The 24427-nt window shown below is 36.7% G+C and overlaps 2 protein-coding genes and 1 pseudogene across 2 annotated transcripts; all 3 read right to left on the reverse strand.

The window, feature by feature from the left end:
* Positions 1–3900: 3900 nt before the first annotated feature.
* Positions 3901–6585, reverse strand: LOC148722046 (uncharacterized; annotated as a pseudogene).
* A 361-nt stretch (positions 6586–6946) lies between these two features.
* On the reverse strand, positions 6947–8862 carry LOC148722047 (uncharacterized). The gene is made up of 5 exons (XM_088736989.1): positions 8857–8862; positions 7929–8143; positions 7624–7722; positions 7355–7439; positions 6947–7101 (listed from the first exon to the last, which is right to left on the reverse strand). Exons 1-5 carry the CDS (start codon positions 8860–8862, stop codon positions 6994–6996), a joined length of 513 nt encoding a protein of 170 aa, XP_088593115.1. The 3' UTR covers positions 6947–6993.
* A 3396-nt stretch (positions 8863–12258) lies between these two features.
* LOC111329711 (uncharacterized) lies at positions 12259–13345 on the reverse strand. The gene has a single exon (XM_022934478.2). It carries the CDS (start codon positions 13308–13310, stop codon positions 12720–12722), a length of 591 nt encoding a protein of 196 aa, XP_022790213.2. The 5' UTR covers positions 13311–13345; the 3' UTR covers positions 12259–12719.
* Between the last annotated feature and the right edge of the window lie 11082 nt (positions 13346–24427).

Genomic DNA, 24427 nt, shown 5'->3' on the forward strand with positions numbered 1-24427 from the left:
ACTTGAGAAGTTCTGAAGATTCCGCTCAACCACGTGCTATCAGGTCGCTGTCACTTGTTTTCATTGAAGAAACGATCAGACCCTGGTCACGGCACCATTTTTGTGTAAACCACAAGACTGAATTGATCAACTTTAATCAACAAATGCTTAATCAGAAACTTCTAACAGTGACAGAATAAAACGGGGGGGTCATGCTTAGTAAACAACACAATGAGTACAGAGCGAGTAGAAATTTCGACATGGCGGTTCTCTTGTGCACTCGAGCACATGTTTTAACTGTCTCTGTGCATGTACTGAACACACACCGGAGGTTAATAATATTGCAGTCTAGACTAGTCACCAGATTCCACACATGACGTGAGCATGTTGATGTTGTCGTTGGCGAGCTTTTCGATCCTTTGATCAACGAAATGTTGGTGCAATTTAAACTGTTTATTCTTGGATATATTTTGCCTTTCAGACTGGAATGTAAGGATGCTATTTGAAAATAACTTCTCTAAACTGAACTTGTTGACATGTTGAACATATTTTTGGGAAATGTTTATTTGCTTCCTCAATAGCCAACTTTCAGTACTCGTTAAGGAAACACATTGCAAGTCTAATTTCTTTGAGTATAATGTACCTCCATTTTAGATAATAAGCTAAGATTCAAATTGATAGAAGGTAAATAATACCATGCTTTGGTAATAAATGTGAATCTCGAAGAAAAATGGAACTTACATTTTTATCAAGGTGAAGCGAAAGCACACCCATCCTACATGGTGTTACATGAACAAATCAAAAACGTTGCAAAATATCGCGTTACCCCATGCACATCGCTCTCACTGGAACTTGACATTCATTACAGTCCAAAGAGTGTATTGGAAATTAGTTTTTTCCATATGGTATGAGAGGAGCTCCTATTAATGCTGCCACTCAGCAAAAGCCACATGAAACCCATTGTTCTTTTGGATGTGCTATCAAAAAAATTCCTGGGAAAGTTGGAATAAGTACAATGGTGTTGGAACTCAAATCAAAATAGAAGCCGGAGTTGCTTCAGGATTAATGCTGACAGTGAGTTCAGGACCAGTAGTGGTATGGTCGATGATACTTTTCAGTGCTCTAGAGCTTTGCAGAGGTTGTAGCACACAAAGGTTTGAGGAGTTTTGTGTGATTTAATGTGTGATGCTTAATGTATGCGCCCAAGATGGCTGCGACGTGTTACTTTGTTCTCATCATATTAGGTTTTTTTATTTGTTTTCCTACTCTCTTTCGATCATCATTTATCAATTTTTTGATTTATTAGAGTCCTCTTTATTGCTGAGATGTCATGGTCCTCCTTGCGCAGTTAGATTAGTGGATGGAAGAAACAAACTTGCGTGCTCAATTTGTACTTGGTGCGAACGTGGTCACATGATGCTTGGTCTGCCTACAAAATTTGACCTTTCTATCTTCGTGGACATTGAATCTAATACTGGTCCAACATCCCCTCGGATGGTGGGGATACATAAAGAACAAAACGCTTATCTGGGATATGAGTTCTCTGCGTTTTCGACTGCAACGAAATCGATGAATTGGCTTAATCACAATTCACAACACACTTCTCCATTAGTGCCTTTTGTACATCATACTCAGAGCTTCTGCTACAACTGGAATCTCCCATTGCCAAAGAAAGTTTAAGAGGTTGCAGAGTGGGAGAAATAGTTCAAATTTAATTTACTCCTAACCCGATTAAAAGCTACACACCAAGGGCTCGCTTTGTGAAGTTTTACTTGCTAAATGCTCATTCAATTAACAACAAGACTACTATCATCAAGGACTTTGTCGTGTCGTCGAAAATAATATTGATCTTCTTGGCGTTACAGAAACATGGCTTCAATCAGATGCTGACAATGAATTAATTATTCGTGATTTATGTCCTTCAGGTTATTCATTTCATCATGTTCCTAGACCTGGTTCTACTCGTGAAGGAGGAGTTGGCTTGTTATTTTGATCATGTTTCAACTTAAAGTTGCAGCCGCTCAAGAATTTTTTGTCCTTTGAATATATGGATTTGTTATTGTCAAGTACAGTCGGTTTAAAACTCAGAGTTTTTATTGTTTATCACCCACCTCCCTAGACCTTTCTCCAATTGTTGGATTCTTTCAATCTTACTCAACATACACATGGCTCAACACATAAAGATCGACACACCTTAGATCTTGTGATTACAAGATCTGATGATAATATTGTTTCAAATTTAACAATTGGTTCTCCTTTTGTCATCTCTGATCATGCTGCTGTTCACCTCCAGCTCTCGCTTAAAAAGCCGCCGCACGACAAGATTATTTCATTCAGAAAGCTTCGATCTATTGATTTTGATAATTTCTGTGCTGATGTTATGAATTCGAGCCTTCCTGATCTTTTTGCCTCGTCATCTTCATCCCTGGATTATTTGATTGATCAATATAACAGAGTCCTTACTTCCATACTTGAGACTCGTGCTCCACTGCAAACCAAGATAGTTACTTTGTGTCTCGCTGCACCTTGGTATTCTGAGGAGATAAATAATTGAAAGAGATCCCGTAGAAAACTTGAACGACGCTGGCGAATGACCAAATTTCCTTCTGATGGTAAGTTGTTTATTGAGGGATGTGATGCTGTCAACAACTTAATTTGTGACTCCAAGAAGAATTATTTCGCATCATTAATCAATGAGAATCAGTTAAATTATAAACAGCTTTTTAAGATAATTGATAAACTACTACAAAGGAAAACAGATATTCGATATCTCCCTGCAAATCACCCACTGATCTTGCTAACAAGTGTATTGAGTACTTCACTACAAAGATAGATTGAATACGGGGTCATAAAATGACTGCTGCTTTCTCTCATTGAGATACAGTTCCTGTTGTTGACAATGCCTGTCCATATTCTTTTGATATTTTCAAAATGCTAACAGCGGACGAAGTTCATACATGTATCATGAATCTGGCTGCTAAGTCATGTGCTCTTGATCCTCTTCCTGGTTATGTTACAAGAAATGCACTTAGTGTTCTGTTGGATTTCATTTCCGAAATAATAAATATCTCGTTGGAATCTGGTCAGATGCCTTTGCAACTCAAGGTTGCCATGTTACGTCTGCTCCTTAAGAAACCTTCTTTGGATCATACTCAATTCTCCAATTATCGCCCTGTATCGAATCTTTCATTTATTAGCAAAGCAATTGAAAAATTGGTAGCTAATCAACTTATCTCCTACATTAATGAATATGAGTTAAATGAGACATTCCAGTCGGCGTACAAGCAATATCACAGTACTGAAACTGCACTTATTCGTGTTCACAAAAATATTCTTTCTGCCATTGATAATCGTCAAATCATAATTTTACTGTTGTTAGACCTTTCCATTGCCTTCGATACAGTTGATCATACCATCCTCCTCTCTTGTTTACGTGTACGGTTTGGGATAGCTGGAAGGCCTCTATTATTGTTGCAATCTTATTTATCGAATCGCGCGCAATATGTCTTCATCGATGGTGGTACTTGTACGAAATATGACCTTAAATGTGGAGTGCCACAAGGATCTGTCTTGGGACCCATTTTGTATTTGCTTTATACTTTGCCGCTTTTGGTAGCACATCCCAGGCTCCGTGGTATGTGCTAGCCAGACGCCTAGACTACTTGCATTTGTTGGGCTTGGAGATTGACCAGTTGATTAAGGGCGAACGTATACTGTATGATTGTTCAAAGTTCTGCATATGATTTACTGGTTGCTGGTTAAGGTTATCCGGAATCGTTGTGGGCATAAAAGAGGGGCTGTTGAGACTCATTTCCTGTTTCTTTATTCTTGTCGTGACGGATATTGGTTGCTGGGACCCTTTCTCCTTATTTTTGGGTTTAATCACCTGATTTATTTGTGTGAAAAAATTATGACGGGCTTTGCACGACTCCTGCCATGGGCGAGCTAGTTTAGAATCTTTGCCTTCAGAGTTTAGCTTTGACCAGGTGTCTTTTAACAACTTTCCTTTGTGATATGCTATCATGGGTGGCACTTAAAATATTTTGATTGTGATATCTCAGCCGTAAATTTTATTGTATCGAAGTAGTTTTTTGCCCTTTCAAGGAATGTTTTTATATTTTCTTCGGTTGTGTCCCATAGACAAAAGACATCGCCGATATATCTCTTCGAAACTAGCGGTTTGATTTTGCTCCTGCATATTCTCTTTTTCGATTTTTGCCACGAAGATATTGGCAAAAGCCATGCGCATTTTTGTTCCCATCGCCGTTCCGTGGGTTTGTAGATAATGTTGTCTATTGAACTGAAATGAGTTCTCTTTGAGTATTAGGCAGAGCATTTCTCTCAAGAAATTAGTGGGGATTGGTAAATTATTTTTATAGAAGTCTTCGTATGCTTTGCATATAGTCGTTTTTCCCTCTTCTTGAGGAATGTTTGTGTATAAGCTAGTTACATCCCTTGAGGCAAGGATTGTATTCTTTGGCAGTTTTGTTTTTTCGATAATATTAATAAAGTCTTTTGAATCTCTAAGATAGGATTCTCGTTGTTGTGTTATTGGCTGCAAGAGGCGGTCGATTAAGCATGAAATTTTCTCTGAAGGGCCATCACACCCAGATATTATTGGTCTTCCTACCAAAGTAGGTTTGTGGATTTTTGTTAGTGTAAAGTAAAGTAAAGCAAACTTTATTTACACAGGGTAGCCCATTCAGCTCTAAGGCTGGTATCCATAGGGGCCCTGTATTGAAAATAATTTACATCAAATTTCTAGAATAGATATATATGTATATATAATGACTAAGATTTTACAACTACATTAACAGCCTAAAACTACAAAGCTAAAACACAATTAAAACATAACATAGTAAATAAAATATCAAAATTATCAAATTACGGTAAAAGGAAATGTTTTGCTCGGCGACAGAACGTTTGAATGTTTTCACTCTTCACAATGTTTAAAGGAAGTTTATTAAAAATTTCTGCGCCAGTAAAAAGAAAGGTCCTTCTCCCAAAATTCTGTTTTACTTTTGGTAGGGATAGCCTCAGACTTTGCCTCGTGGAATAATTGTGAATATTCGAAAATCTGGTAAAATATGATGAAAAGTAACTAGGAACTAATGAGTGGAGACAGAGAAAAACGAGTTTAGCCTTGTGGTAATAGTGTCTACTGGAAAGAGTCGGCCATTGCAGCTGATCTATTGCTTCAGATGACCGAGAGCAACGTGTAATAACCCGTGCAGATCTATTTTGTAAGCGCTGTAGTCGATCTATATCTTGTTGTAAAAGGTTACTCCAGGCAATGTCACAGTAATCAAATAAGGGAAGAATTAAGGTATTATGAACAAGTATTGCTGCCTCTTTTGTGACGAAACTTCTAATGCGGCCCAGAATACTAACTCTTGACGCCACCTTTTTACACACCTTCCAAGTCATAAAATTGTCGAACACCACGCCTAGGTATTTAAAAGTAGTTTTGCAAGAAATGAGCTTTCCGATAAGATTAAGATTTAACATACAATCGCGCTCTTTATGCCTTCGAGATGTAAATAGTACACACTTAGTTTCTGAAACATTGAGAACAAGATTGTTGTCTTCTAGCCATTCAGATAGACATTGAAGATCTTGGTTCAAAGATCAGTGGCCTTAGAAACCTTCCTAGGGGAGGTCAAACTCGAATTAATAAACACTCCTATAACAGAGGCCAAAAGATAACCTATCAACCAACGAAAGATGTGCATTACAGAACCTCTCGGGTGACGAAACTATTAATTTGGGGGTTAGTGTGTAGAATTCTGAAATTCTCGGTGGGTTTGGTATTTGGGAGAGCCATCTAGATGTCATTTCATCGATGTGGCCTGTCGTGAGCATGGATGATATTAGTTGTTCAATTCTTCGAGCTGTTTGCGCAGCCATAATTTTGGCTAGGGGCCTGTAGTTGTGAGGATCGTTTAACAGAGTTTGGCCCTCTTGAATTTTTTTGTTCTGTGCTCATTATTACTGTCGTGGTTCCTTTGTCTGCTTTCTTCAAATTAATAGTTTCGTCATGCGAGAGGTTCTGTAACGCACATCTTTCGTTGGTTGATAGGTTATCTTTTGGCCTCTCTTATAGGAGTGTTTATTAGTTCGAGTTTGACCTCCTCTAGGAAGGTTTCTAAGGCCACTGATCTTTGAACCAGTGGTTCCTATGTGGATTTAAGGTAGAAGGGGTGCAGTTTGCTTTCTTTCCCGCCGAAAATATATTGGAGGCGCATTTGCCTTGCAAAAAGGTTAAAGTCTTTTAAAAGATTGTGCTTTACAAAAGTTTTCATTTGTTGCGGGTGTAGGAATAAACTTTAAGCCCCTTAAAAGCATTATTATGTCTGCGAATGTCAATTCTTTATCTGACAGGTTGTTAATATGTTCTTTGCGTGACTGGATTGCTGTTTCTGAACGATTTCTATTTTGCTCCCTTTTTCTCTGTTTCCCTTTGTGGTTTCTGAGAATTCTATTTGGGTTGGTTTCCCCATTATTGTTATATTCTGAAGAGCCAGAGAATGCACAAATGTATGGTTTAACTTCTTTATTCTTTGTTTGGGCTCTTAGCATCACAAGGAGTTTGTCGACTTCTGTCATTTTAGTTTCGAGTTCTGTGACCAATTTGTTGATATCATTCTGTTTTGAGCAATTTTGACTTGTGGCCAAAGGTTTTACATTCTTGGCGAATTTTTTTTCGTTTCTCTTCAGGTTTCTAGTTTGTTCTAGTTTTCTGAGTTTTCTTGTCAGTGTCTCTACGTGCCTGCGATGAAATTTGACCAGCGAAATATTTATTTGGGGGTATTTTTTTTAGTTGTAAAATCTTATTTCTCTTTGCAATCGATTGAACTATTTTTTTTCATCGATGTAAATCACTAAAAATACAAACAAGTACTGGTTGCCAAAATGTCTAAAAGAGTAAGGATATAAAATTCCTATGTTTCAGCAAATGAGCTTTGGGCGATTCTGCCTGTGGGTGAAAGATAATGTATTCCTCAGTCAACAGTTTCATTGTGTTGGATACAAGAAAGTTAGACTCACCTTTTGATTTAAGAAAGTTTCAATAAACAGCATGACAAATACTCCACAGTCGTACCCATTTTCTTGTTGTGGCACCTGTGGGACCAAACATTTGTATTGATGTCACTCTGAATGAAAAGATAGCTACCTAAAGCCATTATCATCATACCCTTTCCACCTCATAATTGTGACAAAAAAATCTTTACCCCTGTTAATTCAACGGTGTAATCTTCATCTTAAAAGGCGCATCTCAGATTCGTTCACAAGCAATCCCTCATCAATGCACAACAAAGAACTAGAAATGTACTTTCGAGATAGGGATGTTCTGATCACTGGATTAACGTCTTACCTTGGGGTAATATAGGGGCATTGATTCAGGAGTGAAGTCAGAAGCAGAACTCTTTTCTTTACCCAGCCACTCGCATCTTACAAAACTGCGTACAAATCAGAATAGAAGGTTTAGCCTTAAAATATGCAGCCGCAATAAAAATTGTATTGTGTCATTTTATTGTGAAGTGCATTTGAATATTATATGGTATTCGCGCTATGCAAATTATTATCATTATTTAAACGGTAGAGGAAACGTTTCACAACTATCACTGCGATTAAATAAGTTACCTTCGAATCAGGTCTGCCTCTCGTTCTCTTGACAAAGGATAGCTGTTAAACCCATCCTCCGAGCCATAGACGATTGAGTCGATCATTATGATTGGTGCCCTGCGAATATCAATGACAAATAAAGACAATACTTTGAAACTGCAAATTTAGGACAGAATATTTTTTCTGGCACTCCATTTGGTGAGTGAGCCCCTTATAATGAAATAGTGATGTTGTATAAACTGTCCTTGTATACCCTTATAAGAGGTCAAGTGAGGTTTCTACTATCAGATATCTAATCATCAACAAGCAATTCAACTAAACACTTTTGCAAGGTTTTGTCCTTTTGTGCTTTTCCAACCAAAAAGGGTAGGTTATAGATTAGTACCAAGAACCAATGTCCACTAAAACGGAATGAAGAGATAATGTAAGGGCTTTCTTTTCCCCGGGAACAAAGCACACTGTCCGTAATAATGAGAAGCGGGGTTTGACTGTATAGTTTAGTGATAAAAATGAAAGAGGAGAAAGGGAGTATAACTGGCTAAAACTTTAAAAACAATAACTTACTGAGACCCAGAACAAATACCATCTGTACATTCCTGGCAAAGTTGTGGGAATCATTGCCTCCATATGTATAATTCAATATTACTTTCCCAGATTAAATTGCTTAACTAACAGATTAGAGAAACAACAACTGAGCGTCCCCGCATCTCCCACTCACTGTAAAGATTAATAAATTGTGGAAAATACCTTCTACAGACGGGTATGAAGAGAAACATCTTTAGGAAAATGTCCACATTTCTTGTAAATGTCGAAGCACTCGCATGCCGGTGCTCAGGACTACAGAGAAGGTGAAACAAGATTGTGATACTAAAACACAAAAGAACTAATGAGATAATGAAATAATACATGGGAAAATATTTATTGGCCATGAAGCTCTGACTTTGTAGTTAATGAACTGGTGAGCTGTAACCAAGCCCGTAGAATTTTAAAGCTGACTTACTACTCCTTAAGAAATAAGAGGATGTGGTACACATTTACCAAGGTAAAACAGACTCTTCCTATCTTCACTCTCTGAGACAGCTTGGAAAAGAAAAAGGAGCTGAATATGTGGCACTTTTTAAACAGGTCTTCATCCAGTTTAGTTGCAGCATACCTTAAGAGAAAAATTCTGTCAATATTGATCAATGGCAATTAGTTTAATATTTTCAAGTACTGCAGTGAAACCTTGTTATACCAAACAATTTTCTTTACCTCCATGAAATTAAAATACCTTTGATCTTATGACTTGAAACAAGTTTTTATTTCAGTTTCACAATATGAACTCCCAGTTCCAGGAAGTATACACCATATTGTTTTGACAGCATTGATGTCGCTAAATGGGAGGGTAAATCATTTTACATAATGTGTCAATAATACTAATTTATTTATGTAGCCCCTCTTCTTCAGGATTTTAAGGTGCTTATTACAGTAGTGTGACTTGAAATACTTGAAATATTTAAAAGTAAAAATTGAAAAAGCTTAATGAGGACTTAGACAAGGGAAATTAAAAATTTAAACTATGAAACGACAGTTAAGGAAATTGAGCCTCAAGCTCAAGCATAGCGGAGTGTTTTGAGTTTAAGTATAAAAATGGCCATGTAGCTCGCAGAGTTAATATTTCCCAAGAAAATGTTAAATTCTATGCGAAGAGGAAAAGGAAGCCAATCTTTGAGAAGCAGAGTGATGTAACAAAATCTTCAAGACTGAGTGGTATGAGCAGCAGAATTTTGAAGATGTTCCTGCTTTTGAATTAGATGAAGGGGAAGGCCATAGAATAAAGGGCTGCAGTAATGGAGTTTTGAAACATTAAGGGAAAGAATTATGAACCTTGTGGTAGCAGGAGTCAGGTAAGAATATAATATTTACACACTGTGTTTTCATATGACAGAGTATAATTTTTTTCTTCATTGCCACATACAAAAATTTCGGAACAAATTGAAAATTTTTTCAATGTATATGTACATATTTTTTTTGTATCATGATAGTATAAATTTTTTCCCCTGGTAGTCAAAAATTTTGGGGATTGTGGGCTAATTTTTTGGATCCATGATGCATTGCGTTCATCGTGGAGAGAGGTATAGGTCGAGCGCCGCCATGTTTTCAAAGTTGTAATTTTAGAACCGTAAAAATGTCAAGGCATACTATATTTAGGGAACGAAATCAGCGAGGATTACAACTCTTCCTTCAGAATTTAAAAGGAGTAGTTAATCTTTTTATAAATTTCCAAGAAACAACTTGGACAGAAGAAATCATCAAAATAACAAGACATAGATTACAGGATGCTTATGCAACACTGACTTTGATTGAACATGATCTCGATGGAGCTCCAGAAAACTGTACGTTGAAAGAGTCTTTACATCTCCTTAAGAGTAATGTGCAGTCCCTTCACGATGTTCCCCTTTCTCATGAAACTGTAGCAAGTGGAAGCTCATCAGGTAGTTGTTTTACTCCACCTGTGGAAGGCAGAGAGGGACCTGGAGGACCAATCATTGTGATCAGTGAGGACCAAATAGAATACTTGCATACAATTCATTTTTCTTGGGAAAAAATAACCAAGCTGCTTGGTATCAGTGTATCTACACTTCAAAGAAGGAGAAAGATGTTTGAAATAGATGATAAACTGAAAAGATGATGACTGCACCTGACACAAATCAAGCAAGAGGGGGGTTTCTCACACCAAATATTGGCCAAAGAAGACTTATTGGTGCCTTGAGAAGTCGAGGCATTAGGGTTCAGCGGTCAAGAGTAAGCGAATGTCTTAGAAGAATGGATCCTATTGGCACTTCATTAAGATGGAGATTGGTTATATACCGTTGCAAGTACAGTGTACCTGGACCCAATTCACTCTGGCACTTTGATGGTGCTCGCAAACTAAGTAGGTGGAAGCTTGTAGTTCATCTTTGTATTGATGGATTCTTGCGTTTAAGAATTTACTGCAAATGCTGTGACAACAATAGAGCTGAAACTGTTTTAGAACTCTTTGTTGAGGGAACTCATGAATATGTATTACCTTCCAGAGCAAGATGCGACTATGGAATGGAGAATGTTCATGTTGCTCAATTCATGTTGGAAAAACAGGGCTTAAACAGGGCTAGTATCATCACTGGGTCCTCTGTTCATAACTGCCGAGTGGAGAGAAGTCGTAGAGATGTTTACTCTGGGGTCCTATATTTCTATGCACAGTTGTTTAATGAAATGGAGAAAACTGGAATTCTTGATCCTTTGAATGATTTGCATTTGTATTGTTTACACTATACCTACCCTCCAAGGATAAATATTTCCCTTCAAGAATTTGTTGCACAGATGAATAACAGGCCAATTTCTACAGAGAAAAACAATTCCCCACTTCAGTTATGGACAGCTGGTATGCTACAGAATGTCAACCCCCCTGAACCCTCACTATCAGAAAGTGAATTAGATCAATATGGCTTTGATCCTGAAGGGTTAGTCCCTGTGGAGGATGTTGACTATCAGGTACAATTGAATCCACCAACATGTGCAATTTCAGGGGAACAAATGTTACAATTACCTGATCCCTTGGATAATGATGAATATCAGGGACAGCTTAGCTCTTTGCAATGTGTAGATCTCATTTCTTCATTTCTAAATGTGAATACTTAGTTACACTAAAAAATAGAAAATAAAATAAAAAATCAAGGCAGATTCTGAGTGAATAAAGAAATATTTCTGAATTATTTTTACTTTCCACAACTCCATGGTTGATTCTTAGGGACTGTTCATTATTTGTGAAGGAGATGGGTGGGGTGGGGATAAATTAGCAAAGGTACCTTTTTGTTAAAGGGTCCAACTATGATAAACACATTTTTTCAATGACCGCCCTTTAATTCCGATAGTAAAATTTTGCTACCCCAAGATAGCTCTGTATTTCAAGACCCCTTTTGTAGGCTTAAAAAAAAATTAAAGTCCCTTCATTTAATCACCCATCCCCTCCTCCCAGAAATAATGAATGGTCCCTTACTAAAAATTCACTTCAGAAATTAATTTCCTGTGTTGTTTTCAGCTTATCAAATAGTTTTTTTTACGGCAATTATTTTTACTATTTATCTACATAATATTCGGCCGAGTAGTTGGGTTAAACACCCATTGTATTCATAGCCCATCATCGTCCATTGGAAATTTGAAGTTAGTTAAAACTCCTCAAATCGAAGAATTCTTTTCACATATCACCAAATAAAGTTTTGGATAGGAAATTTTAACCCACCCACCTCCTCTTTGGCAACGAGAATGGTTAACTGTTTAAAACAAAGTTTAGGATTTTATCACTTCATTAAGTAGAAAATAATGTATATTTCTGCATGATATATATAAGACTTACTGGTACTCCAACGAAGGACTAACGTCTGAAATGACAGTACACAGCTTTCACTACCTGACCTGATCTCAACTATCACTGGTACCTTAAACACCACTGCATCCTACATTAGTGTTCACTAGTTTTCATCTCATTATTTATGAAGTAGTTTTCATTGTTTTATGTTTTTTTCATAAGCAAAAGGATTGTGGAAAGGCAAAGAAAATCATTAAAATTGAGTGCCAATGGTTTTGAATTCTGAAACCATATACTGACAATGCTGTCTCATGTGGTTCAGGAAGCCGTACAGTGTGAGATGTCTACAACAGTAGTTAGTCGTTCCAGTGTAGGCAACAATGACAATGACATCAAAGCTAAGAAGGGAAATAATTACATCATGATAAAATGGAAAACTTTATTTGGTATATCATTTTTATGAATAGCAGTGATAACAATGAAGAACAATTTTTATAAACTCCCAAAAATATAATATAAATTATTCCTACACAACTTAAAAGCTTGGGTTTGTATGTAGACACAGTGGACATTCTGATTCTAAAAACATCTCAGTAAAACAATAATAACAAATTTTAAAACTTTGTAAATATATAAAACCACAACGAAAGGTGTTATTATGACAATGTTTTTAGTTAGAACAAATTGTTAACATGCAAAAGGTTAAAACCATGATTCAAAACTTGTTCCCTTGATAACAAACAGTCGATCTCCCCCTTTTTTTTCGTAGCCCACAGTTTTTGTAAAATTATACAACACCAAAGTAGGAACTACTGAAAGCCAAGTCATAAAGGTTGAACAAAAACTTGTCACCTGGAAGCTGTTTGGAGTAGCTTGGGATGGGTAGATTGAGAACATTTAGGCATGTATTGGCTGTGGGCATAAATGCATCACCACATTCAGTGAAATTGATTTCTGGTGATAAAACAAATCCGAGTGTAGGTTCTTCATCTGTTCCACACACAAACTGCAGCACATGACCAAGGTAAAGGGTGTTATTTCCCGACACTCTCCTTCCAGCAGCAACTTCTTTAATGTAACGAATAAATGCAGCATATACTTCCTTCTGTTTTTTTCTTGCATTTGAGCCTTCCTCGCTGAATTTAGGAGTAAGAAGATTAGCAAGCTTCTTCACACTGAGAGCACTTGCCTCACTTGGAATGAAGAGATACATGAAAGTGGGTAGTTTCATCAATAGCTGGAGAACACCAACTTTACGAAACCCTCTCATGAGATTTCTTACACATGACGATGATGAGTGGCCATTTGCTAGTTCTCTAAGAATGTTTTCAGGGAAGAATTGAGGAATTTTACCATTCTGAAGAACACTCAGCCCCATTACAATGCCAGCTGGCTTTTATTTTTCAGACAAATCTTCCAATAACACTCCACCTTATAAAAGATTGTCTTTAATCTCAATCAGCATCCATCGAAAAAACTCCCTCCTAGGGCCTCCAAAGTCTCTTGCAGCCTTGCCAATAAAGTTCACTTCCAGTGGTAACCTGAAGTTACTTATTGTGCTTATTTCCTCAAATCCCGATTCCAGTAAATTCTCTCTGTCAACCAGAATAAAATTGGTTTCCCCTTCAATTTCAATTCATACATCTGCTGTCTCCAATGGTCTACCATTTAGAATCTTCCCTTGAGCATACTTTAGTATTTCAACAGGGTTTTGCACATCATTTACACTGTGATTTATAATCTCTTGGGTGATTACAACTATTGTTGTAAACTCCTTATCTTCAGTAAGGTCAATAGTTTCCCTCTTGTCAACTGAAAAGCACAACATACTCCCAGTTCTTATAGTGTTCATTATTATATACAATGAAAACGTGGAAAGAAAGACAGAAATTTAACGTAATGTAATCACCTAGTGTTGTTTGAATATTACACTTAAAAAGCTAATAGATTTTTTATCAGTCTAATGTTCTTTTGAAATTGTTCAGTTCATCATCTGGACTAAAAAAATTTGGAAATGAACATCTAAATTGCAGAGTGTTGAGTAATCCCATAAGAGAATGGTTTTGTTTAAAACAAATTGAAGCATTCCACTTAACACTATCCCCTTATGGGATTACTTGGATGTTTATTTCCATTTCTTTTAGTTCTGATGATGAACTGAACAAGTTAGAAAACGTTTGTCTGTTAAAAAATCTATTAGCCTTTTATTTATAATAATAAACATTCAAAGCATGAACAAATCAAAATGTAAATTTTAGGATCATTTAGTCCCATTTTGAGCTACATGTATGCCACATTGTTGTTTCAATAACTACATGTATATAGCACTCTAATAATGCCAGAATGATTTGATGATTGTAAAAATTTAAAAAAAACCTAACACAATACCAATGCAACTATTAAAACCAAAGACAATACAATAGAATTAACTACTACCTCACAATATTACCTGCAGTAGTCTTATCAGCATCATGAAGTTTAGCACTTGGGTCATCTTCTTTTTCTGACTTCTTTTCATCAAATTCAAAAGGGCTTTTATCAAACTCAAAGTCATCAAAGTCATCAGCAAATAAACGAACATAGATGGTGGTGGTGGATGCAATAGATTTCAACGGTATGCTGCCATCAGTTTTTACTCCATTCGCTAACTGAGTGTCCCATAACAGTTTTTACAAACTCAAAATCGATATCCTTGCAATCATCCGGGAATTGTGCTTTTACTTTGCTGTACAAAGTCTTATCATTCCACGTTTTTTCAATCGCAAAACCTGAAATGACTCTATTCTTTCTTTCCAGTTGCACCTTTTCTTCTCTTGCTTGTGGTGTTTTTTCAGTGTTTGCCCCGACAATTACAATATCCTTGATCGCACAATCCCTTGTTGCAGTACAATTTGCTCTTCCAATATTACGGGATGACAATGCAACATTCCTGGGAGCATTGGTTGCATTGCTCGATAGAGTTGGGAAACGAGAATGAAGCTCGCTGAGAACATTGCTAGGTCTACTTCCAGTTTGCCCTGGAGATTGGTTATCGGTACCAGAAGAAGGTGATTGTCTGGCTGATATATTTAATAGAGAATCAATCTCTCGGATGCCGTTTAATGCTATATTAGCTATTCTCATTTATCTTCTTGACGAAGACATATTCCAAGATGGTGACGAAGGCAGCCTGTTTTGGCGGGAACTTACCCTCGACCCATACCTCTCTCCACGATGAAACGCAATGCATCATGGTCCAAAAAATTAGCACACAATCCTCAAAATTTTTGAGTACCATGGAAAAAAATTTATACTATCATGATACAAAAAAAATATGTACATATACATTAAAAAAATTTTGAATTTGTTATGAAAAATTTGTATATGGCAATGAAGAGAAAAATTATACTCTGTCATATGAAAAAATAATATCAATGATTATATTATCACCTTCAAAGTAATTTTATCTTGCATGATACACAAAAACTCAAATATTAATGCAAACAAGAAAGCGACACAGATGGATTAAAACATTATAGTAGCATGAAAAAACAGTCCAGCATTAGCATTTATTTAGAGTGTAGTTTTGATCAGTATGGGCCTTCATATGTGTTTGCATAAGTTGCCATACAGATTGACTGATAAAAGAGAACACATTTACATGCACTGATGGAACAGGATACAGTCTCATTACACGTATCAACAGAAGCCGTTTCAGTTGAAGGAAATGGGAGAAAAATAGGAAGTTGGATCCCATCTCCCTTCAATTTCAATTTCAATTTCAATTTCCTTTAAAGCCAAACAGCAGCCAGCTACATGAGATATGGCAAAATAATGATTTTATAGGACTCAGAAGTCGGGCCTGTGTTTCAGTGTCTACCCATGATAATCAGACATTTTTGGCAACAGGTAACTGTGTCTGAAACACAACTCACAGATTGGTCTCGAATCTTCACCATTATCCTAAAAGGAGAATAAAAAAAGTTCATTCAAATACTGGTAACTCCCCCTTGATAAAAATGAACTTAAACAGCTAAAAGCAAACCTTTTTGTAGGGCTGTTAGCTCTAGTGACCATTTTGATATCATTTGCATAAATGTTCTTCAAGCAAGATACGCCTCCAACTGGTTTACAAAGCCTGCAACAACAGATATTTACCATAGTGGAAGATTTACTGATCTTTTTGGGCGTCTTCTGAATATTCTTAATTGACATCATTCAGTTCAAAGTGCTTCACGTGTAGTTTGTTTTGATTGCCGACAAGCTACACTCGCCAGTGGACTAGGTAGAGAGAAATTCCCACTAATCTGCCTAATCTGTCTCAAACCACTAATTTGTAATCTGCTAAAATTGCGAAGACACGTAACCAGCCTAAACCAAAGTCTCTCTTCTTTCGCTCCAGGGGCAAGAAGATGAGAGACCCTGGGAACGAGGTTGAATCCCAAGATTTAGGGCAAAGATTGAAGACCCCTAGCAGATTTGAATAAGACAAAACCCTGAAAGTATGGTACACATTTAGGACTGACGGGTTGAACTGTGGTTGCAACCTTTCCATGCATTTTGTGAGGTTAACATTTTGATTTACAACACTGTAAAACGCATATGAAACTGATACATCTTCAAATTCATTGTTTGTAATTTTTAAGAGCACAAAAACCCTCTTGGAGGCATAATTATTGTCAATAGCAATTAAGTTGCTAGTTCCCAAAGTCTATCAAGGAAAAGATAAATTGGAGTAAACCTCGGTAGTATATTGAAAGGTCAGTGCAAATGAGTTTCCGAAGTTTCTTCAAAATTTATCAACAGATCACTATACAAAAAGAGATTTGATACACTTATATTTGACTAGTGCTAAACTTGGACCTTTTTCACCTTGATAATTAAAGCAAATATCATGAAATGTTTTCCCTAGGTAGCTGGTTCAAATGTCAAATATGTTGACAATTTGTATTGATAGCATTCATTCAAAAATACATCCAATAGACAACTATTGATAATTTATCTCATAACTTTTTTTTGGAAGAAAAAACAACATCAGGGAAGGGAAATGAAGTTTAACTTGGATAAATCTCATTTAACAACTTGTATTACAGCTTTGAAAAAAACCAAAAAATCTTTTAGAGAGGACTTCCATTTGTTTGATAAATTTATCCATGCAATATAATCAGACAGATTAATTGATGTGATGATACTCAAGATAGGCATGGTGCCTACTTCCTAACAGCCTATAAACCATTAACTCTTTTAAGGTACTAATAACTTACACCATTAACTTCTTATATCTGAAATTCATGTCATCAGAAAATGAACAAGAGGTAAATTGTTGTAATGCTTGAACAAAAAATGGAATTACAATATGGGTATTAAATAAATACTTCAGTAAAAAGAAAGTACAAGGGTTAATACAAATAAAAAATTCACAACTTCTTAAGCATATTTTCCACTATGATCATATTTACATGTTTTGAAATTGTAGGGGTATCATATCGTAGAACTCTATGAAGAATGAAAAATTTGCTTCTTTTCTTGAAATGTCTTCATTGATTCTGGGAGATTTAAGTTTCTAGTTTTTACATCGGGTATAAATAAAAAGCCGTCTCTGTCCATGTGCTACATAGACTTTGTGAACGGGTATTTCTGAATTTGGTGCATTTGCTGTTATTTGCAATACATATAATTTCCACTCCTCTCCAACCAGACTCAATTATTTGGCTGATTTAAAATTTGGTAAAATCAGAGGGCTGAGGAGTTGACTAAACACTAAATTTGGCTTCTCCCTAATTCCTATAGTGTGTTTTGTAACAGAAACCTCAAAGCAGTCAGGTTACTCGCAAATATCAGGTATGGTTGAATTGTAAGCACATTTCAAGATGATTTTTAACAGAATAGGTTACTCTTTGGATTATCATAATTTAAAGTATACTTTGTCATGGTGAAGGGAAATATATGAACTCAGACAACATAATAAGGATATTACACAAATAAATCAGCTAAAATATTCTCTTTATATGCTTGCTCCTGAGGCACATATAGGAATTATATAAATCAAAAGAATACCCATCATTAGAATCTGTCCTTCTGATGCCACTAGATGGCATAAACAAGTTGGCATCATGTTGCAAGTTTAGCGAAAAGACAAGGCGTAACTCGCATATCTTCCAAAAACTCTATTTATATTTTGTCCCTATTTAAGTAGGCAAGGCGCCCCTGTTACATTACAAGTTAGATCTTATGTTTTTTTAATATCTTCTGTTAAAACTAAAGTCACATTTACAGAGGACGTCTTCCATTGAACACGTCGCTTTGTGTGCGTCTTTCTGTTTCCTTTTCATGCTTTCATGGCATTCTTGGCAATTTATTTCTAACTCTGTACAACGTTCGAGTTGATCTTTGGCCCGGTTTGGTGCAATTTTTGCCCCGCAGTAATTGCACTGGCCATAGACCATCCCAAGCACTGTATTCGCGTGACGGTTTGAACAAAACACCATCACAGGCTGACGGCACATCTCACATGTGCCAGATTGCCCTTGGTTTGTTCTCTTAAAGATGTCTACACAGAAGCCCAAAAGGAATGGCCACATGGTGTAGCAAGCTCAGCACCTAGAATGGGATTCTTGCTGTAAAAGAGAAGAAGAATAAAAGTCAGGTAAATAGCTCCAAGCTGGCATGCTATTCCAAAAATGGCGTGAACTGTAATAGTATGCATTCAAGTCACAAGTTGTTAATTTAGCTAATGTTAGTAACTTAAACTTACCAAACATTACACAGGTATTCAGCTGGAACAGAATCGCTGACTGTGATGTGGTGAAAAATTGAATGAGACTGACCAATATTTGGCTCTTAAAAGGTTGTTGTTTCTGTTCATTTGAAGGTTCTCTCTTTTAAGTGGTAAAAACCAATTTCACTGGCCACCGATGGATATTTCCGTCATAAATAAAGTTCACCCCGTTCACTTTGTTGCCAACATAATTTTAGAACCGCTGTTTTGAACGCTAAAAGAATACGCCGTAAAAGCGTAAACTTTTCATGATCGATGTCATCTGAAGTCCAATTCAGCAAGTAATTTTAAGGCCATGTTGCCATTTGCAAAGGTAAAATACTGGCACTCATATTATTTTTCACAGGAACCTAAAATTTACCCGGCTTATAGCCCTAGGCAAGGTCTGTTTGTCCTTAAATTTCTTGATTGGTATCTTGTGTTTAAGGGATTTTATGGCCGTTTTCCCGCAGCCACCATTTTAGTGTTCAAAAATGGTGAATGTGTCTTTTGGGTGAGATCTTTACTTGCACATCATTCCACTTGAATGAACTCAATATGAATAAAGTTTCACTTGATGGAAGGACATAGTCCATATTTTATTATGTGTCAGTTTTAACCTGTTGCTTTGCATTGTCTTGAGTCTGAGAATAATTTAATTTTCATTTATCTACCGCATGTCCGCACATGACACCGCAAAATTTTGAAGTCTTATGACGAACTTTATCTTGTGTTTCCTTTCTTTATTAGGATTGAAATGCATTTGACTCTACTGGACTTTCGCAAAGCTTTCGACTTAGTGGACCATAACATCTTGGTTGGTAAACTTCATACTCTCGGAGTTAAGCCAACTGCCATCAACTGGATTATTGATTTCTTGAGGGGCAGAAAGCAAAGAGTTAAGCTCAACGGAGTTTACTCTGATTGGCTTAGTGTTCCTGCGGGTGTTCCCCAGGGGACTCGTCTTGGCCCTTGGTTATTCTTGGTGCTGATAAACGATCTTAAGTTACCTGATGGGTCGTTTGCTATGTGAAAATTCGCCGACGACACTACTGTTTTGGAAATAGTACTACCATCCAAACAAAGCGCACTTCAGCAAGCTGTCGACTTTATTAGCACCTGGTCTCAGGAGAATCGCCTGCAGCTGAATCCATCTAAATGTAAGGAACTGCAGTCATGCTCTAAGAGATCTCCTCCAATTCATTCTCCAGTTGAACTCGATGGCTTTGCTTTTGAGTCTGTTAACTCGGCTAAAGTGCTCGGCATTACCATAAGAGATGATTTCAAATGGAACGATCACATCTTTAATGTAACCTCAAAGGCTGCCAAAAGATTGTACCTCCTGAGTCAACTCAAACGTGCTGTATCTGTGCGAGTGATCTTGTTTTATTTTACTGTAGTACCATAAGATTGGTTTTAGAATACGCATGTCAAGTATTTCACTCCAGCCTTCCGTTCTATTTATCCGAAGAGCTGGAACGTATTCAGAAGCACACCTTGCGCATTATCTTTCCTTATGCAAGCTACAAGAGCGCGCTCAAAGAGGCAGGCATCTCTCTTTACGACAGGAGAGCATCTCTATCGGTTGATCTTTTTAATGACACTGTTCTTGACATTAATCACAAGCTCGCTGGTCTGCTCCCACCTAAAGCTGAGCACCACAGGCAGCTGCACAGCAATAGGAAGTTTAACGTGCCAGTGTGCAAGACTGATCGTTTTAAAAAATCCTTTCTTGTTAGCCATAGCCTAAGGATGTAAATATATATGTTTAAGTATGTATATTTTTTTAACACAAGATCATCCTAAGTGAAACTCTTTTATTAGATTTGTATATTTTTATTATTAAGATTTTCAAACCATTTTAACTATGAATTTTGTTTCTTGTATTGTATATTATACACATAATTCAGTCTTCGGACTGCGAGGTGTTTCTTTTTAATAAACAATTTATCTATCTATCTATCTATCTGAAAGTAGCCTTTTAAGTGTAGATTTTTAACGTTTTAGCTGGATTGCACATTTATAATTGTATATAATTCGCAGCATGGGCCATTGTTACCTTCATTTGGGTCTTGCTTTCGGGGCGGGGGTGTTTTTGGCTGGGGAAGTTTTTTCTTTCTTGTTTTGGTCTTAGCATTGGCTCTTGGCTGTCTCTCTGCTTTAACTACCAGAGTACGGAGTACAGTTATTTCAGCAGAACTCACCATTTTCGCAGTTCCAGCAGGGGTTACTTGGGCGATAGTGTGTAAAATTAAGTGGTGGGCTGTATGGACGGCCAGATGCACTGGTTATGAGGATTCCTCTTCAAAGACTTAAGAAGGATTAAAGGGCAATTACAAAATTTATATATTTGAACATGACAACGGATGCATCTGACATCTGTACATGACAAAAGAGTAATAAGTAAAGCGAAGGGAGGACTTTAAGCCTGCATGTTACAGACCACGCTCTGATTGAAACTGTAGTGTCCGAATGTAGTTGAGATTTTGAATGTTACAGGTTGATTTTTATATGTCAACAGAAAGACTAAACTTTGGCAATTAAGAGTAACATTATTTATTTCTGCTTGTAAATAGCAGCTCCAAGGCCTTTGACAACTGCTCAATTAACAGGAAAAAACAGTATATTCGGTACCAGGCCTCCAAAAATGATGTGGAAAAGATATCACAATAAAAATGTGGTAGCCTTTTTAGAGAAAACGTTTCATGCTTTTTTTTTAATAGTTTTCTTTCTCCTAGTTTGTCTCGCGTGTAAGGGCCCTAAGTCCTGCCTGATTTACACCATCTGTTGGACCCCCATTGAGATCCTTTGACTATTTTAAGAGCCCCCTCCTACCTCCTGAAATAGTATGAACATGGGTGTAAAAGGGAAAGCCTTAATAGTTTATCCAAAGGAAAGGACAATTCTAAGGATGATTCTAAAAGAAGGGATGAAGGGCATAAAAGGAAATCACTATTACAGTGGTTTCGTGTGAGCTGTGGGACTGTCAAAGTTAACTGTTCACTTTTTGGTAAAATAAAGCTCGCAGAAAACGTCAATGAACCAGTCTTGATAAAGGATAGCACTTAGGACTATCACTCTTGACACTTGGTCAATGGGCAGAACTTGAATATAATAGGGAGCTTAAGCACACGCGTCTTTGAGATGCGGACAGCAGCCGGAAAAGAGCTGTTTCCCCTTTTCAGTTGTTTTAACACAACTACATTTGCATTGCTCAACGTCTTTTCTCCATTATTAAAATAACTTGTAAAATAACTTGAACTTTATTTGTAAAACCTATTATTTTAACAATATCGGTTCATAAACTTAAACAAGTAATTTAAATGTTTTCTGCTCAAAATACACTGCACAAATATTTGGAAGTTTGTTAGCACTTAAAAGATGCACCATGCATGCAACAATGAAAACGGGGTGCTTTAGTCTTACCTATCTTGCCACTGATTGTTTCCTCGATTGACCAAATTCTAACAAAAGTGCTCTAATCACAGAGAGCTTGTCTGATGGTAATCTGATAGACTATATCGATTATAAGGCCTTAAGTGACGTAATCGCTCATTATTAAAATAACTTGTAAAATAACTTGAACTGCATTGTAAAACTCATTGTTTTAACAATAGCGTTTTATAAACTTGAACAAATAATTTGAATGTTTTCTGCTCAAAATACACTGCACAAATATTTGGAAGTATAATAGCACTTAAAAGATGCACCATGCATCTTTTGAGAGGAGTTCCACAAAGGAAGTGTTTTGGGGCCTGTGGTTTTTAATATATTAATCAATGACTTGTTTTACTCGGTTACGCAAGGTACATTTCACGCATATGCGGACGATCATCAGTTATACTCTTCTGATGTCGACCCAGTAGCTCTAGTGAACTGTATTTGTCGGGAAGTGAAGTTGCAAATAAGTGGTATCGCAGCAATGGAATGATTGTAAATGAGACAAAACACCAGGCTATAGTCTTAGGAAAAACAGACCACTCCTTCTCTTTTCCATTAAAAGATTCTTTGGATTTATTTGGAATAAATATTGACAGTAGGTTGTGTTTTGATAATCATATATCAACTATTTGTAAGAAGATAAATGGCCAGTTCAATGTAATGCTAAGATTTCGTAAACTTATCTCTAAATATACTCTACTAAGATTGTATAAGGCTTTTATTATGCCACATTTTAACTATTGTTCGTCTGTATGGCACTTTTGTGGTGTGCGTAGTACTGAGAAGATAGATACTTTAAACAAGCGAATTCTTAGAGTTATCTTGTAGGATTATAATTCTCCCTATGACTCTCTACTTAGCAAAGTTAACTCCAAATCTCTGTATAAAAGATGCCTTCAGACTTTCTTAATTATATTGTAGAAGAGCTTGTTTTTTAACTGCTATCCAGGCTATCTAAAGAATATGTTTAGTTTCCGGTCTGTATCCTATAATCTACGCGGAAATTATATTTTGTCTCTACCGTCTACAAAAACTACGACTTATGGTCTTCACTCCTTTTCATATATGGCTTCAAAACTATGGAACTCTCTTCTGGACTCTTTTAGAACATCTGACTTTTCTGATTTCAAGCGCAAGACTCTACAGTATGACTCTTTCTCATAGTTAAATTTTAGAATGTTACAATTTTACATTTTATATTTTAGTAGTATTTAGAATTATACTTGTAACTCGAAGATACTAGCTTATTCTTTAGCTACTCCAAATTCGAGAATAAATAAAGTATATGTATGTATGTATGTATGCGTGCAACGATGAAAACGAGGCGCTTAAGTCTTACCTATCTTGCCACTGATTCTTTACTCGATTGACCAAATTCTAACAAAAATGCTCACAGAAAACTTGTCTGATGTTAATCGTTCTACTTGTTTGACTCACATACTCTCTTGTAGTTCTGCTTTCGTTCATATTTTAATCAGTTCACTACCTGAGCTATAGTGCAGTCTTTAAACAGAGTTTTTGTGATACTCTCTCCCTGAAGATGTGTGGTAATCACAGGCTTTGAAATGGGTGCTCCCATGATCATGTCTTTAAACAAATCAACCAGTACCTTTGCCTGCTCCGCACTGAAAGCACCTTTCGATTTCTCTGTGTTGTCTGTAGGAGGCATGATATCAGATGATTGACTGCACGTTTCCTCAAACATTTGATTGATACAGTCTCCATAGGTAGTGCAATGTGCTCCTTGATGCTGCTGGCATTTTGGTGTTGCTGGCATTTTGGTGTTCTTTGCGCAATTCCAATTGTATCCTGTCGTACACTCACCTGGCGCCTTCCTGACACAAAATTGGATCAGATTTGATTTTGTCTTTAACGGTAGATAGGGTAATGTTTTGGGTTGATATTTCTCCTTAAACAGATCATGAATTGCTCTATCACTCATCCTTCCACTAAGATTGCTTAGCAACTGAAGGATCAGCGATCTCGTCCATTTTATCTTTGTCTTTCTTAGGGGTTTTCTTTGGACTTTTCTGCGAGCTGCAGTGGGCTTTTCTCATAACACCATGAAGTTGTTCAGATGCTTTTACGGAACACTTGTTTTTTTCAAAAACTCGGTAATATTTTTGAGCTGTAGCTTCTCTGTGGGCCATCAAATCAGTGACACTACTACTAATTTCGTTGTGGTTTGAGTGACACTCAGATACAGCACTCTTTCTGTACAAGGTGTAGTGGACTGGACCATCAATCCCTGCCTTTTTGAAGATGGAGCTAAGGACCTTTGTCATTTGATTTGACTGCATTGTTTTTCCCATCCACGA

This window comes from Stylophora pistillata, chromosome 10, assembly GCF_964205215.1.
Source record: "Stylophora pistillata chromosome 10, jaStyPist1.2, whole genome shotgun sequence".
Classification (NCBI taxonomy): domain Eukaryota; kingdom Metazoa; phylum Cnidaria; class Anthozoa; order Scleractinia; family Pocilloporidae; genus Stylophora; species Stylophora pistillata.